The following is an 18,392-nucleotide window of genomic DNA, read 5'->3' as shown; positions in this document are numbered from 1 at the left end:
AGTAGCAGAATAAAGAGGAAATCATACCTCTGAGGTGGGACAAGGCACAAAACCAAGAGAGACAACCACTCCAAACAAACCTGAAAGGGATTTAATAACTGGAGATTTCTTCAATTGTTACAGTACCCACAAGGAGATGATGATGAAATAACAGCCAGATGAACAGAAAACAGATGTCTTCTACAGCAGTCAACCAAACTGATGAGTTAGATCCTGCATCAATTTCTTATTTGCCAGAGACCTTCTGAATGTATTTTACTGGGAGGGAGGGATACAAACCTTCCCTCAGTACATGAGATGATTTAAGTTTTCCAACTTTGTAGGCAGTGCAGAGGCTCAGGAGAAAAAAAAAAAAAAAAAAGGAAAAATAAAAAGTACCACCAATTCCTATTTCTGCTGCTGCTGCTCTCATCATCTGCTATTCATAAATTATCATTATTAGACAACCTATTGTCTGTCTATATTTGGAGGGAAACGTATTCTTTCAGTCAGCTTCTTCAAGCTGAGTCAGGAAAAAACAAATTAATTATTTGAGTTCTGAAATGCTGAATCATTCTGCTTTCTATGAGAATACCTCAAAATAAAAGCAATAGTAATTAAACAGACAAGTGGACTTTGCTGTTAATAATCCCTAGGAATATACACAACTTCTAAGGGTTTGTTTTCTTGAAACCAAAGGCGTTCTTTTTTCCTCATATTTAAGCTTTCAGAAAATGAATTAGAACTACTGATGTTACCTCTGTGACAACATCTGTGTCTTGTTCTAACTTTCTTTATGACCAGTGCCATTGACTAATAAGGACTTTATCAGTCATCCCTTGTTCAGCTATCACTACAGGCTTCAGTCAAATCCTCTTGAATTCAGTGAAGGCTAGAGATCAGGTCCAATAAAACACAATTGCCTTACAATCTCTGTGTCACAAAGAATGACATAATTTCTCCTTTAGCTGCAGAATCTTTAGCTTTTCAAATAACTTTGGAGGGAGGAGAACTTCTCAAGTCTTCACCACAACATCATCTAAACTTCTATCAGCTGGAAGAAACTATTCCATTAAAATTTATACAAATCAAAAACTTTGGTGTAATACAGAATTGATAACTTAGTCCCACACTGAGCAGATTTCAATATTGATTTTCATTAAACTAAGTTGATTATCCTAGCCTTGATTCAGGCCTTCTTTTGTGCATTAACCAACACAGCAGCACAGTGGCATCTACAGAGTTTTTCAGGTAAGAGTTCACAACAAAAGTTTTATTAGAGGGACAAAAAAAAGAAGGGGTGAACTATCCAAAACCATACCCCAGTACTATTAAACCCTATTCTGCAGCATTAATCTTCCAGCAGGAGATTAAGGCAAGATCTTATTAATTATCTGTATAACAGAAGCACAAGCAGTTTCTACCAGTCATCTGACTTCATTTTGCTAGGTGTAAACACTTTATGAAGTGGCAATCACATTAAATGGCTTCAAGGTCACAGACAATACAGGGACAGAGCAGGGGCTGGACTAAAACTTCCTGTACCTCCATAGAGTGACCTTAACCTGAGCCACCCTCCTGTCCAGGATAAGGAGCAGATGCACAGGCTGGTGTATTTTATAACCACGTTGCAAGGCCAGCACAGAAGACACAAGAAATGTAAAACAAGATCTGAGAGCTGGCCTGGTTTTCTATCCAAAGGCTGTCACAGATACCTTGCACACCAAACTGGGCACATGCACCAAGTTCCCAGGAAAGCTGTGGTAAGCACAGCTCAAGGACTGCACCTATCAGTGCCATGTTTGCACGCTTTGAGGACATCATTTCAAGAGGTAATTGAAACTCTGAAATGCCCTGTAGATTAGGCACCTGGGACAAGCTTCCTGCCCTGACCCAGCGAGGCTTCACGCTTTGCTGCATGGCTAAACAGGTCCAGACTGTCAGCACCAGTGGTACAGAACAGACAAATCTGCAATGAATGCAGGCAGGTTTGGCTTTCAGTGTTCTCAGTCTATCTCAGAAAGCTCAATACATGCCAGCACCTCTTTTTATTAAAGCAATGAAACTGAAACAGCTCAGCCATGGTGTGCTCAAACACAGCAAGCCACAGGATGACTGGGAGGCTGCAGGTGACAGTGGCAGAGCCTCACACTGGTACCACAAGGCTCATTCACACCTCCAGGAAACAGCTCTACCCTTCACTCTCCAACAGCAACCCATGCTGCTTCAGATGCCTGGTGTATTTTTTTTTTTTTTTAAAGCTGAGATGGTGTCTCAGCAAAAGAACCATCAAGTTTTCCTGAACCCCTGACCACTTTTCCTATATTTAATCTACTTAGCCTGAAGGGACAGCTTTTGTAAAGAAAGTAGGTGTGAATCCTTAAAAGCTTCAGTTCTGAAGTCATGTAACACAGATCCAGCCAAGGTTTATTCAGAGTTTCATCAATGCTTTAATCACAGATCTGTTGGCACCACCACCACAAAACCATGCCCTGCCCTCCCCACGTTCCCCCCAGACTGTGCCTTGCCTAGCACAAGCTGTCCATTTTCACCCAGGCCTGCTGCCCTGCCATGCACACATCCATTTGTGCCAGCCCATGGCAGAAGGAAGGGGAAGCGTGGAAAGAGATCCTTCAGGGTGCCACCACCTTACCTTAAGAGCTTCATTAAACTTTAACCTCAGTGAAACAACAGTGGTGCACTTTTGTAGTGCCTTTAAAGAATGGTTAAAAATTTATGGAGAAGTGATCAACTCAAAGCTGGATATGAGCAAATACTCCTTCAGAGACACTGTCAGGGCAGGCAAGGATGGTGTGACAGTGTTGTACAGCCATGCTGTATAATTCAGGAATTGGCAGAGTCAACCTAGAACAAAGTCCCAGAACCTCTGCTGGAGTTACAATTTTCACATGCCTCACCATATTTTGAGCAGGACTCTTCTTTTCATCATCCTCAAAGATCCTCACCTCTTATGAGTAAGAGGAAAAACAAGATAAGGCCAGTCACTAGTTAAACAAATATCCCAGCACAAATAACTTGTGCCTGGAAAAATGTTTGGGTTTCAGGGTTTCTTAACAAGTCCAGAGCCAGAATAATTAACAATGAACACCAGTGAGACCTGAGACTGAGAAATGGAGGGAAGGCAGGCCCTGTGAGCCCACTATGTTTGCACACTGGTACATGCACACTGCATTTTCATTTCAGACAGATGCTGTGCAACCCAGCAGCAATGGGAAATCAGACAGTCCAAGATTATCCCTTCATCTGACACCACACAGTTAAAAAGTCAAAGTACTTTCCATTAGCAGTCTAAATCAATCCAAGTTTAGGACCATACTGCCATATAAATTATCAAATCCTCACCTTTTTTTTCCCTACTGGAAGGACAAGATCAGATAGAATACTTCTGCTTCCTAAAACAAGGCTTATCATTTAGCTCCCATTTCAAGTGACTTGAAGAACAAACACTTCAGTCTCCCAGGGTGGTGTTTTCCCAGTATCCTCACCACCACCCCTTTTAAGGACTGCGGCTTCAAAAGTATGAAGGGTGAGGTAAAACTTGAGGTACAAACCTGAAGAAAAATTCAGCACGACTGTGCAGGGCTATCCATCTGTAATGGTGAGAAAGGGCTGGGCTGAGCACTAGAAAAGGCAGGTATGGTAAAATTGAGCCCTGCTTCACCAGCCTAAAGTGAGTTCTGCATTAAGGAATGCACCACTAACTGCTCATCTGTCACTGATGGCACTCCAGCACCATGAACCCAGCAATGCCCAAAGCCTGAGTGGGAAATTCAGGAGCTAAATAGTTGGGTACAAGTGAGTTAGAAATGAAAGATTTATCTATGAAACCTGGCAAATAGTACAGCCTTTGGTCATGTTACTGTTGTGCTTGCACAGTGGGTTAGGAAAATGCATATCCAGACTTTGCATTGGATACACAGACATACTTCAATTTGCTTTTGTATGGAATGATAAAATTAACTTCCTTGTGTTTAACACTGGAAAAATAGAATTTCTTCAGCTATCAGCATCTTTTGGGACTTTCTGCTTCTGTTTTAATGTGTTGATAGCAGGTGCAATGTCTTTAGACATTGAGGAGGCTCTGTAGCCAGCACCTAGAGCAGCAAAGGAAGGTCCCAGAGGTGACTCTGCAGTGGGACAGGGGCTCAGGAGAATTAGGGGTGAGCAAGTTGTGCTTCACAGGCACCACAACTCAGTCCTACCTAAAGCCAGGCAATGACACACAGTGTGAGAGCAGGCTGTTACAGTGGGGATGCCTGCCTGCTCTAGGACACCATTCCAGATGGGGAGCTTTGTAAAGGTCACAGAAGCATCTGCAGGTTGAGCTTTTTCCTTTTTAGCCAGCTCCCTTCTCTAGTTCCAGCTGCCCACTAACTGCACTAGCACAGGACAAGCACCATTTGAGAAACAGCTCAACTTGCACTGAAGGAAAGCATTTGGTGCACACACAGTCCCACGAGAAGGTCCTGTCTGCTGGCTTGATCATTTTTTAAGTTATGTGTAGAAAAATGAAGTCCAGGCACTCAGTAAGCAACACTTCCTCCTCAATTTTCCCAACTTTTAGGAATTTGAAAAGAAGAGTCAAGGATTGAAAGGTAAAAAGATTGAACTGTCAAAGCAAGATAGTCACCCCATGCAGGTTTCAGGCATGCCAACTGAATAAATTAATGGCAGTGCTGGAATTGTCCCTGTATTGTATAACACCTGTTCATCATGTGCTTACATGTTTGTGCCATCTGAAGAAAGTTCCATGTAAGGAACTGTGTTCACTTATCAGACATGAGAAGAGGTGTGCCTGACACAGCACACAGCATTTGAATTATCTAACAATCTAATTATTTTTTCCACCCTCTGTCAGCCAAATCTTGAGAAAAGCCTCGAGAAATAAAATAGGTCAAGGCACTTTATGCCAATAAATAGCATCACAGCCCAAGAGGAGTGTCAAGGATAGGAAAATCCCCAGGAATTTTCCCAAACAAAATTCATTTCATAGTCTGAAGAACATTCCTCTCATGAATTTCAGATGGTCAGGTTACCTCTGCTAAGGAAACAGCACAACAAGATCAAGAACCAGAGCAGAAGGTCTGATTCACATGAGAGGTTTTCCTGTTATTTTTCCACTTGTCAGAGGCATCTGTACAGAGTCAAGCACCAAATATGAAAGTCCTAAATTAAAATGGAAAAACACAGTAGTCCTGGTCAGCTCAAAGGTCTGTCTAAGCTAATACCACATTTCCAGCAACACCCAACAGGAAATGCTCAGGCTAAGAGCACAAGGAATAAACTCTCTGTTGCACACACCCACAGACATCCACAGGTTAGGGTTTTTCTGAGCCAAGGACCACAGCTGTTCTCTTTGCAGTGAATGGTCCTGGATAAATCTGTGTAGTAGGAACTGTCTGCTGAGAACAATTGCCTGCTTGGCCCCACATTACACCTGCTGGCAGCAAGTTTTGGAACCTCACTGCATGTTGTATGAAAACAGACTTCCCACTCTCCTAAACTGCCAGGTGCTTCCATCTGATCCTCCCATACAATGAGAAATAACCCTCTGCAATTCAGCTTCTCCCTGCCTCTGCCTCTCATGACTAAAGCAATTGATTTTTATGATTTTTTTATGATTTCCACAGGAGTCTGCAATGGATCTTGCTGCTCATCATCGCAAACTCTTCATCCTCGCTTTTAATTTCTTCAGTTTCAAGCCCACCCTACTTCTTTGGTTCTTGTTTTCCTTCCTACAACTACATCAAATCCCACAGCCTAGAGTAGGTGTACAGGATTACAGATATCAGCTCTTTGCTTGGTTCAAACAGCTCCCTCTCTACAATTGTGTGGAGAGCCTCCCCATGCTTCACCTTGCAGCAGTGCCACAGAAAACCTTTAAATTTCTGTGTGTCTGGCTGTGAGGGTGGGTGGGCTGAGAGCAGCACAGCCTGGGAGCTTCACTGGAAATCAAGAGAGAAATTCCAGCCCTGAAGTGCAGGACAGCCCACCTGGGCTCTCACCATCAACATGTGGCCACAAAAACATGCAGGTGAGCAGTGTGTTGGAACTTGGAAGACTGTGGTAAGTTTTCTCAGAAAATCCACAGGGACAAATTCTGAGCAAAAATGTCTGGTTTTCAAGTAGATGTATTTATTTCCAGAATCATAGATACCAACTAAACCACTTTTTTTGTTGTTGTTTTTTTCTTTTGTTTTAGCAAGTAATTTGATTAAAAGTATTTTGAGGACCAGTCAGTGCAAAGTGGCTCTGTTTCTCAGGTGTTATGTAGAGAGCAACCCAAAAATAGTACTTTCTCCATCCCCAAAAGTTATCACTCCAGCCAACTCAATTCTACTCTATTAGATCCCTTAATTTATTTTGGGGTTTGCTGGTTTTTTCCTCTTTAGAAGATGGAGATTTAAATATGCATAGACTCACTGTAGTGTTTAAATGTAAATATGCTCTAAACCTCACTCCAGGCCAGCATTCAATGTCCTCAATATGCAAATCATGGAAGGGGCTACACCTTCCTCACTGCTGTGCCAACCATCTGCCAACAACCTGGGTCTACCTATGCTCATCTTTTAATTGAGGCTAGGAAAATTGCAGAATCTCAGTTGTTACTTGGGAAAAGACTTCTCTTGTTCAACAAAAAGAAGGCTGAAGCCTACAGAGCTGAACAGGTATTTTTCATATGACAAGGTGCTCTGTGGACCAGTGATGGGAAACAGGGAATTATGAAACCCCAGTCTAGACTGAAGGAAAACAGACCTCTCTTTCATCAGTATTTAGGTTCATCCCATAACTCCACTTGTTGAAGCGATGGTGACATCAGCCTTCACCTCCTGGGGACATGCAGCAGGGCCATGAGGTTGTCACCCCAAGCAGGAGGAGCCAGCAGGAGTGATGGAGGAGCAGAGCATCACCTGCCCAGCCAGCAGGGAGGGGGGAGCCTGCAGGCAAAGGGCCTGGGGACACCCCTGTGGTGGAGCACAGGGCACTGAGCTGCAGCCCACGGGCACCAAGGGACTCCGTGATGCCACACTGCTCCCATCTGTGAGACAGGACAGCCCTGGCTCCCTCCCTCATGGGGAGGGACAACACAAACATGGAGCTAACAGAGACTTTTGGGTATCGCACCCCTACTACAGGACATGAGCTAAACCTGTTTCTTCTGAGCCTTTTCTTCCCAAGAACACTGCTGCCATAAGGGGTTTGGGTCATTTGGAACCAGCAGCCTGTTCTGCAGCTACCACGGCTCCCCTTCCTGCTTGCAAAGCCAAACCTGGAGGCCAAACTGGAGGAATCTCTCAAATCAGCTGATATCCATTGCTGCAGCACTCAGTGGCTGAAGATGGAGCTCACCACTAAAGCATTAAATGAAAACAGTATAGAGGGTAACACGCAGAGAAGAGAAAAAGATTCTGACTGGCACTGCATTCAAGGCATTGTGTCTCAACATGTACAATTTTTCCAGGCCACTTCCTTTAAAAACTGAAATTTTAAGGTATTTGGGTTTGGTTTTTTTTATTTAATACAAACTAAGAAATGTGAAACTAGAGTGTATTGATATCCAGGTATAACAACAATAGGAGAAAACAATTTTAAAGCTAAATCCCAAGCACAATATTTAGAGCCAAAGCACATTCAAATAAGTGGGACCCACTGTTCTACCTCTAGAGCCTGAACCTGTCAAAGAGCAAAGCTTCTGGTAACAGATATGGAGAGAAGATTTTCTTCTTCCAGTTCAGGCAATTAGTTCATTACAAAGACTAGATCACCCAAAGCTGGGAAATGCTTTAGGGCTGCAGAAACAGAAAGCTTGTTTCCTTCCTCCAGTCAACAAAAGGTGAGAGGTGAGGGTACAAAATCTACTAATACTAAATCAACATTGCAGAAAACAATCAGTACAATTAAAAAAATGAAAATTCATGTGCTTAAGAAAAAAGCTTGTTATTCCATAATATCACTTGAAAATGCACCAGATACTTCCATTTCATCAATTGTAAACCTTTCTTTCTTCTTAAGAACTACTTTTAATGCTCAGATTTTGATGCTGGACACTGCACTTGCAATTACATTTCACTGCAAAGCCAATCATAATAACATGCAAAATTATTACCAAAAAAATCAATCATTCAGCAAATAAAGTAATTTGTTATTTGCCAAAATAAAAACCTAACGAAATCTTTATGAGACTATCCAATTACTTAAATAGATATTTGTGGGCATTGTATAGATTAGCACAGAGGAGAACTAAATTTAGGTTAAAAGTCATTTTTAGCTGCACATCAATACATTTTAATGGCCATCCAACACTGTGAATCACTCTCTCTTTAGGAAAATACCTAAAAACTACACATGCGAAATAATACCAGAATTGATTTTGTTCGGCCATTCTTCTGTTTGCCATTTAAAAACAAACAAAAAAAAAAATACCCACCAGAAACAAACACAGTCAAAGCATGATGCAAAGTCTGTAAAAATGACAGCATTCCTTAGCAAGTGACACAGCTGAGTGAATGTTTGCAACATTTGGCCAGGCAGTGAAAGCAGCAGCTCTGATGCCCATTGCTACAAGCTCCAGTTGGGACCCCATTTGTCACACACGTGCAAAGGAGTTAATGCCTCAGCAAGACATTTCACAAGGCTGATAATGGTAATTAGGAACCTCTGAAAAGCATGGGTAACCCACATTTGGCTCTTAGAAACAATCAATTGTCTCTTCCCCAAAACCAGAAAACTTTTTCAAATCCTGAGCTGTAATTCCAGTTTTGTGCATTCCCTCAAAGTTTTCCCTTCTGGCATCTGAACCTGGGTAAGAACAGAAGCAAAGCCAATCTCTTGCTAGTCCAAGCAACCTTGACTTCATGAGTCTCCGAGTCACAGACACCAACTCTTCCGTAGCTCTCTTCTCATTAACAATTAATTAACTAGACTTCTTGAAATCAAGACTGCTGGGGCAGTCTTGATTCATAGACAAGAGCCTGATGGAGAAGTGTATTTAAGACCATCCTTCCAGGGTACAAAATTTTATATGGAAGCATCTGAATTCCTACACAGCATCAGAGCAAGCCTATGATCTTATCCCCAAAAGAAGTCTCTGTTTTGGGAAAGGTTTAGCACACAGAAAAAGCTAACTTTCCCCAGGGTAAATAGAGGGAGGTTCCCCCACACACAGGCTGTTAGTCTTAGTATCTTCCTCATGTTCATCCACCCTCTTTTTTTAATCTATTTGCACTTTTAGCCTCCACACAACCCTGCAGCAGTGAGCTCCAAAGCTCTAGAGTGGAAGAAGCACTTGTTTTAATCTCCCTGGCTAGTAAGGTCATTGCCTGCTCTTAACTATGAACTAGCAGGAGTTGCTCTCCTTCCTACACTGCTGTGCAATTTTACAATTTTCTATTAGATCTCCCTCAGTAGTCTCCTTTCCAAGCCAAAAAGTCCTAGGCACTGCAGCCTGTCTTCCTACAGAAGCTTCCCCAGGCAACTCCACTGCACATTTCTGTGTATTTTCCAGTAGTCAGAAAGGCACACTGTAATCAAAACTGATAAACAGAATAGATTCAAACTGCAATATACAGATAATTTCTATTTTACTCTCTGTTGCTTTCCCACTATGTTTTTTTTTTTTTGCCTATTTCACCCCAAATGGAAAACTGAGCTCAGCTTTCTCTTTCATTCACTAACCAAACCATTTCCTAAAATATGATCCCAGGTGCCAGACCAGTTCTGGGAGGTCTGTCAGCAAACAGTACTGAACATCTCAAAGAGACCTTGGGGCTTCTATTAAGCATAAAGTTTTGAAAGTGCCCCACTCAAAACTACCAAGGAAAACCCCCATCCCTGCACTTTCTGCCCACTCCTCCAAGCCTGCAGCCACTGCCTGTCAACACAGTTCACTTGGCTGTGCTAATTGGCTCTGCATACATGATTAATTCACTCTCTTCTCACTTTGAGGTTGTAATTTGTCCCCATTGGGAGGTAATAGAAGCCAGCACACGGTCAGTCATGGATGGCTCTGATGACTCAGCTGCTGTGAGGCAGTTTGCTGGGACAGGATCTCCAGTGTACAGGAGCCCAGTGTTTACTGTTTACATCCCATAACCTTCTCCTGGAAGCTGCTCCCACACTCTTCCCCAGGTCCTCTTCCAGAGAGCACATTTGCTCAAGTCACGAGACAGTGACACAACCATTCAGCCTGCCAACTGAGAATGGAATTCATAGCCATCAACACTCCTGTTCCTGCAAGTTGGTGCCCTTCCTGGAACCCCTGGCAGCACTGAGTGCATCCTCATCCCTCTGTGAAAGCAGCCCAGCCCTTCATGTCCTCACCTCCAGGGAGATGGTGGGTCTGCCACTCAGGTGTGCACCCAGCCTGGCATGGGCATCCAACACCTGCACGTGTCCCCACCAGGCTGCCCAAGCCAGCAGTGGTGCTCTGAACTGCAGGGAGCCGTGCCCATGGAGCTGGAGTGGCACTGCTGGGACCATGACAGGGGAAGGGCAGTGGCACAGGTGACAATGGCCCATCAGCACCACCTCCTTGGCTCTGCAGGCTTTAGGCTGCAGCCAGTCCTTTACAGTGGTGCCCGCTGGAAACATCCAAGCAGCCTCTCACAGATGTGCCAGGGAAGATCCATCTGCTGAGCAATGTTTTTCTCAGTAGCCTCCAGTGACAAGAGGAACCAAAAGCCTCAGCCCAGAACCTCAAGTTCCTCACACTCTACAAAGCTCAGCTTTGGCCAGGTCAGAAAACGCTTGGCTTTGCCTGTGTTTTAAAGCACAAGGCAAGCAGGAAGATGAGAACAAGCCATTCAAGAGGGAATGTGGTAAAACAACTATCTCCAATTCTAACCCACCAGGAGAAAAAACTGTTAGTTTTGTCATAGAGAGGGGAAATCACGATGTAGACCTTAGAGAAGGTCACGAAAGGGCTCCCCAGTATTGCTGTAAATGCTGGCATCACTGCATTTGACCTCCAAGAGCATCAGCAAAGCTTCATGGGGCTCCACCAATGATGGAAACTACCTAGATGTGAAATCTTTTGTAAGAAAAAATGAGGAACATAAAGGGGAAACATGGTTTGCAGCTACAGAATGCCTTGTTGTGGCCCTACTATCTGGGTAAATCCATCTCTGAATTTTAGTACTGCTATCTCTGGCACTGTTATTAGACATTTTATTTACCTAGTGGAGCTCCAAGTTCATAGATTTCCACAGAATCCCAGACCATGTAGAAAACATTCCTAGTTTCTGTTAAGAGATGTTTTGGAGGATCCCACTGAATACATCATGAAAAAAATCACTTCAGCTACATTCAGTTGAAATTTGAACCATATAAAGAACCTCACTCTCTGCTTCATTTCATCAGGTTTAAAGACAGTCCTTAGTAGTTGCCAATTGGGTTTCTCCAGAATAAACTCCTAAAACGAATAATTTACAATTTCTTCATCAGACCCTACTTGAGCTGGCTAGAAAAATCCCAAAACAAAACCTGCAACAAAAGCAAACACAAGCAAAAAAAAAAAATCCAAGAAATCATTCATTGTCCCTATTCATAATAATATTTAACTTTAGTTTAAAATTAAACATCCAAATTCTGGATTTAATATTGGGCAGCTGTTAATAGTTAAATATGTGAAATCCAGCTGCCACATCCAAAGTACTTTTTTGGAGTTGTGTTAACACATCTCTTGCAGTTACACCCAATGCTACTCTTGGCAATATACACATCTTGAAAATTATTTACAATGCTATATATTTCTATGTGCATACATTCCACAGAACACCAACACACACTGCAGCGAGAATCTCCTTCACACCCTTTTTCTCTCCAGACTGTCCTAACCAAGACAGTCTTTGCAAACTATACAAGAACAACACGGAAGCGAAGACACTGCATGTGGTTTAACAAGGAATAACCTTTGGAAATTCATTTAGATGAAAAATCATTTATGGCTTTCCTTAACTGCTGTACCCAGAGCTTCATAGCATTACAGCAGATGATACCATCTATCAGTGAAAAGCTTAACCGTTTTCAAAATCCTTTATTTACCAGTGCTCCAGGACATTCCACAAACAAGTTTAACTTTCGCTGGAGTTTTCTGCATTTATTTTCCTGCCAGCTGTGGCATAAAAACAGAAAAGAAGAAAAAAAAAAGAAAATAAAAGAAAAAACCAAAAGCAGTCACTATGATCTAGGTTTGAGTCCCACACATGTTACTAAAGAAGAAGATGAAGAGTGTAGTTCTCTATGCTTCAACAAAACACTGCCTGAAGACAAGTCAGCAACATCAGAACCAGTATGTCTAAATTTGGCATGGGTTGTAGACCTAAAAAATAACCCACACTAGCAGGAATCAACAGGCACAACTCCTCTGTTAAAGCACAGAAGTTTGGTCTCTGCTCTCTTTGCTCAGGCTGAACATACCTGGGTTTGGTTCGGCTGCTCCACAACTGCCCGGAGGAACATCCCACCATGGCCGCTCCAGGCAGCCTCCTTCCTTTGGGAGGGACACACTGCAACTTAAAACTTAATTATTGTGGCAATGCTAGCAGGTCATCATCATCCTGTCCTCACCAGGGAAGGAATTAACAGCTGGAACAACTGTGCATGGAGCCTGCTCTGCATCCAGCTCCAGGGAGCCCTGGGAAGGGCGGTGGTCGGGGAAGGCGGTGGGGATTGCTCTGGCAGCCACATCTGGCTGCCATCCCTCCCTGCCAGGCGCTCCTGCCCTGGGCCAGGAACAGGATTGGGGCAGCAACACGTGCCAGCCTCCTCCAAAGCCACCTTCCATGTAGGCTGTGGGCACAGAAACACCACCCTGCCCACGTGTGGCTGATCCAGACCTCAGGACACATTGAAGCTCCAACTGCTGCTCAGCAGAAATAGGGGGCCCACACCAAAAAGCAACAGCCAAACAACCACCACCAAATCCCTGCCCCCAAAGCACTGTGTGAACTAAAAAGCCAGGTACAAATCAGATCATTGTTCCTGATTTCTGTAGTAAACACTGTTTGTTTCCATGCTGCATCACAAGTACTTAGCCCTGCTAATGCCCTGCATAGGCACATTTATTATTATTTTATGCTTGTTTCACAGATAGGGAAAGCAAAAGACAAGGCAATCACTTTCAGATCAATTTCAGCACTGGCTTTTGAGCTGTTGGTACTCTGGGGATGCTCAGCTGAAGGCAGTGAACTACAAAATACTCCAAAATAAACATATGCAAAAAGAACCCTAAAACAAGTTAGCCAATTTTTGGACTGCAGGTCAAAACTGTATTACTGGCCAAAACCACCAGTCACCTCAGTTCTCTCCCTTTCCTGCAGTAAGCAGGTTATTAGGAGAACTTTTGTCAGAAGAACTCAGAACTCAAGCACTGAAGGACTCAACTTTTCTAAAAGGCAGAAAGATTGCTTCTGTGTCACTGTGGAAGACTTCATGTCCCTCTTATCATCATTTCTATCAGCACAGCACCGTTTAGCCACCTCCCTCCACAAGGCACTTTGGGATGCACGCTGCAATATGCATATAAATTATCATTAAAGTATACTCTGTTTCACTGGGGCATTTCAGATTCAAGATGCTCTTTTAATGGGTTGCCTCCCAGGAAACTGACTTCACCTGTAATGACACAGTGAATGCTAATGACCACTGTTTAATTGGGGCAGTGCTAGTAAAATTTTGCTTCAGAGGGATTCAATTTACTTGGTGCCAAGGAGTTAAGTGATTAATCAGGTGTTAAATAGTATGTACTTCCAAACACTGCTCTTCTACCATTCAATCCTCCACTACTGGATTTAATGACAGCTTTGTCACTGGCACTAACAGAAGGAGGATCCTCCTCCCTGTACACCAGTAAACACTAAGGAACATGCTCTGCACTGGCAGATACTCAGCCTTGGCTGAGGGCAGCAGATTCTGGCCATGAGGAGCTGAACAGTCCCTCAGCACGGGAAGCCTTCAGTGAGAGAGAAAAAGCATCAATAAGGTAGCAGGAGACATAACCCATCATCGAAAAAGTCAGTCAGAGGAAACAAAGATTGAAAACTCAAACACTACACTGATTCCTTGCCCTTCAGCTTTTCTTTCCTCTGCCTTTATTAAACTATTACAAAGTAAATCCTCCAATCCAAATGAGCACTCTATGAAGCCCTTCAGCTATGAGATCCTGTGCTGAAGGACTCCTGCAGCCACCCCACTGAGCTCAGCACAAGAGAGAGCACCTACATCCACCAAGCTTGCACCTACATAAAATCTGCACCGAAACAGTTGTGAAACCTGATTTCAGCGAGGCTCTGTGCCTCCAGTGCTGCCCACAGAAAGCACTCTCAGCTCAAGCATCAGCCAGGGCACACAAGGGACCCTGGGCTCTGAGAGCTCCTGGTCTGCAAGACCTGAAGCAGCTGATCTGTCCCCATATCCCCAGTTTTAGTTCCCACACAACTCCACACTTGTGCCAGCACAACTGTATGGTCTCATGGTAAGTCAGACTAAGCAACTGAAAGTGTCATATTTATAAAAAATAAACAAATTAAACTGTGCCCTTTGGGAGCCCTCCACTTGCCTGCTGTATTTTGAATTTTTGTATGACACCACAGTGATATTCTCAAGGTATATTCATTTCAGGCAAAAAATTAAGGGGATCCTGACAATCAGAAAGCTCCAGTTGAGGTTTTGAACAGAACTTATCACCACATGGACCTTAATTAATCACAAAAATTATCATCTGTGCCTAAACTGCTAGTCTGTCTCCCCTTGAGCTTTTGCTCCCGTGTATGTCTTTGCCAAGATGTTTACACTCCCCTGGTGCCTCAGTTCTCCCATCTGTGGGAGGAGAGGTGAGGCCCTAAGGATCACTTGCCAGTACTGTAATGAGTGCCAACACCGTGGCACTATTTACAACAATATCATCAGCTAACTACTGTGGCTCAGGATCAGAGGAGCAGGTTTACTACCAACACGGATGTTCCATCTCTGAAAAAAGAGTCTGACTGTCACAACCACACCAGATGCCCCTTCCCAGCTGACCTCAGAGGCAAAAGCCTTCAAGCCCTCTCAGATTGGAGCTCACCACAACCCCAAAGCCTCCCAGTCAATGCAGAGCATGCTGACACCCGAAGTTATAGCAAAAACTGAGGGCTCAATCTTCATCCTCATCTCTCACCCCTGAGATTTTACCTTCTAAACCCCAGGATGAGTTCTGTCCACAGCTTTAGACCCTACACACATGCCCAACCTGCCTGCCACAGGCGCACAGTGGGTCTGCCTGCCGTGCCAGGCAAGTACACACCCAAGTGCTGGCAGGCTCTGGCTATCAGCAGGGTATTTTTCATCTCCCACAGGAGTCAGCCAGCACATACTTGCTGCAAAGCAAGCACACATCAATACACAATCACACACACATACTGATAACTACTTAACACAATCCAAGATATTACTGCAAGCTTACACTGATTACCAGTAATAAAATATAAACCAAAACTTCACCTCCTCAAAGTTTCCCCAAATCTGATTACAGCACTTCTCTAACACGATGAGAGCAGCTTGGGCACAAACAAAGTACCAGCCTTCACCTTCTCTGCTGAACCTTTCCATGCTCATCACCCCAGGTGCTGTGGCATTTACTGCCTGCACCCCTGTCCCGAATTGGAGGAGGAAGGGGAAGAAAGAACACCAACAACAAACCAAGAAAAGAACAAGAAAACAAGAAAACACACCCACCAGCACCACTGCTTCCCGTTCACAGGCTCCCAGTGAAACTTTGTGGCACCCACGTAGCACAACACTCCCCTACCCTTCAGAGCAAGGCGGGGAAGTTGGGGTACTCTGTGCTGCTTTTCCCCCTGCCTCAGTATCACATTCCATGCCATGAGCCAGACTGGAATACTGAAGAAATTATCAGCTGCATTCACATAATCAGCTACCATTTAAGCAGCTTCTCTTAAATCCAGCTGCTGAATGCAACCACCTTTACAACCTGGTTTAAAAAGTGTCCAAAAAGCAACTATAGTTAGGAAAGCTGAATGGAAAGCTACCTAGAATGGTTACACTGGTGAAGAAATGCTTTCATTCGAAGTTCACATTTCTGACTGCAAAGTTTTAGCTTTAAAATTTGAAACTGCTAAAATAGCCAGTAACAGAGAAGCCAGTAACAGCAGTTTCTACATGTAGACAAAAGGTACATTAAAAAATAAACTCAGATCATGTTTACAATCAGTCACTTCTTAAAAAAATCAGTTTTCCAGTAACTGTTGAAATGTAATGGAAATGTGGCATTTGTTAATGTCAAAACTGAAGGAAAAGTTTGTATCTCTCCAGTTAGGAAACTGATTTCTTACAGTACAATTCTGTAATATACCTTAGTGACACTGGGTAAGGACCAGTTTTACAGTTCCTGAAATCAACAGCATAGTTGTTGATTTCAGTAAGAGCAGAAGGAAGCCTCCTATTTTCAAAATGACACGTCGAAAACAAGGAAATACAGCTCATATGACACCACTTTTTCATGATATTTGTGTTCTTTGGTCCAGAGAACACGTCCTATCTTTCCATGGGGTTTACCAGAAAAAAACAGCAGCTATATCTCATTTTGTATATCTTTAGGAAGCCAATGAGTTAATAGAACACGTTTTGCCTGCATTAGCATTTCACCATAGAGTAACACACATACAATACCCCGTTATCCAGTTTGCCTGTCTGTGTTACGAAAAGTCAAACTAGACTCTAAGCCACGAGACTTCACGGGACACAGGCCTGACTGCATTTAACTCAGCAAGAGAAAACACACCCAGAAGTTTTCAAACTGTGTTCCCACCATCCAGAAGGCAAGACTCCCCCGTACGCACACGGGACAAGCAAACAAAAGAGCATCATGCTGAATAAGTGTTTATTCCAGGCTCTTCCCCTCAGAGAGAGTCTGGAAGTCACCTCTTTCTTCCGGGCAGGGAGGGACAACCACTAAAGATCTCTTTCTTACTCGGGCACAGTTAGTCAGGAGCAGAAGGGAGATTCCTGGCTTGCAAGAAGACAAAGCGACTCCTAAATAAAATGCAAAGCCGGGGAGTGAGGGAAGGCGAGAGGAAAGCAGTGGGCTGCTAGATAGGAAGGGTCTGGACAAAAAAGGAAACTCAATTTTGTTTCCATTGTCTCAGCTTCGTGCCGCCTCCACTTAAAACGATAAACTTCCCTGGGTAAGCCCTTCTCCAGCAGGCCAGGGCAGGGGGAAACACATCCCACATCCCTCAGCCCCTGCCGGAGCGGGGCCGGGCGGGCAGCCTGGCTCTCACCTACCTGCCACCGGCAAGCGGTGCCAGGAATCGCAACCACTAAAATAAACAGCAGTAATACGGATGAGAAGGGGAAAAATATTAAAATTCACTAAAGACAGAGAGAAAGAGACAGAGAGAAAGAAAGACCCACGACCCACTGCAGGCGGAAGCAGGAGCGGCTGCATCTCCCCGACGGCAGGAAACTTTCTACGAAGTTGCTGGCGGGGACGGCGGGCAGCCGAGCCCGCGGGAGGCCGGGCCGGGCTCCGGGGCCCCCTCACAGCTCCGTGCCGGGAGAGCCACGCCGGCCGAGCCGGGCCCGCCGCCGTGTCCCCCCCGGGCAGCGCAGGGCGCTGACAGCCCGCGGCACCGCGGCCGGAGCGCCCGCAAACGGGGGCAAGGACCCCCGCCCGCCCGCGTGAAAAACAGAAGAGGGAAAACCAGTTCTTTCCACCAAAATAACCCTGGGCAAAGCACGGCGGAGCCCACTGCCCCGAACCGCGCTGACAGGGGCCGGCCGAGCGGAGGGACTGGGCTTTACCTTGATGCAACACGGAGCAGGAGTCTCGGACATCTCTCTGGAGGGACTCGGCGGAGCCCGACGGGGCAGGCGCGGGCGGGCAGACGGGAAGTTCTCGGGCTTTCCCCACTTTCCGCTCCTCTCCCGGCGCGGCGGCGCGGCCCGACCCGGCCCGTCCCCTCAAGGGGAAGTGGCGGCCGGGGGCGGGCGCGGCGGGCCGGGGTGGCGCGGGGGGGTCGGGCCGCGGGGCCGGGGCCGCTCCTCGCTGCTGCCGCCGCCGCTCCCCGCGGGCGCGCGCGCGCGGCCGCCCAGGCCCCCCCACCCCGCGCGCGTGTGCGCCTTGCGCGTGCTCGCGGCTCCGCGCGAGAGGCGATGCGCGCGCGCGCGCGGGAAGAGGGGAAGAGGGCGCGGGAAGGGAAGTGGGGGGCGGGGGGCGCGGCTCCGGTCCCCACCGGTGTTTTCCTTCCTGGAAAAGAGAGAAACCGAAAGGCGGCAGCGGGGGCCGGGCCGGGCCGGGTGCTGCGCCCCGCCCCGCGCCGCCGCTCATTGATCCGGAGTTTCGGGGCCGAAACTGACGTGGGTTCCCGGCACCAGCACCGCCCCTTAAAGGG

General features: G+C 45.3%; 1 protein-coding gene across 3 annotated transcripts in view; it reads right to left on the bottom strand.

Moving 5' to 3' along the window:
* Positions 1-18,023, bottom strand: part of ETV6 (ETS variant transcription factor 6) — a 121,173-nt gene extending 103,150 nt beyond the window's left edge. The window contains exon 1 of one of the 3 annotated variants that reach the window (XM_058804972.1): positions 17,803-18,023. In XM_058804972.1, coding sequence (XP_058660955.1) covers positions 17,803-17,835 — 33 coding nt within the window. In that variant the 5' untranslated portion in view covers positions 17,836-18,023. The remainder of the gene's footprint in view (positions 1-17,802) is intronic. The other 2 variants (XM_058804973.1, XM_058804974.1) reach the window with 2 other exon arrangements.
* Positions 18,024-18,392: the final 369 nt, after the last annotated feature.

The sequence above is a fragment of the Ammospiza caudacuta genome, chromosome 5 (genome assembly GCF_027887145.1).
Source record: "Ammospiza caudacuta isolate bAmmCau1 chromosome 5, bAmmCau1.pri, whole genome shotgun sequence".
Lineage (NCBI taxonomy): Eukaryota > Metazoa > Chordata > Aves > Passeriformes > Passerellidae > Ammospiza > Ammospiza caudacuta.
This window is presented reverse-complemented; position numbering and strand designations above follow the sequence as displayed.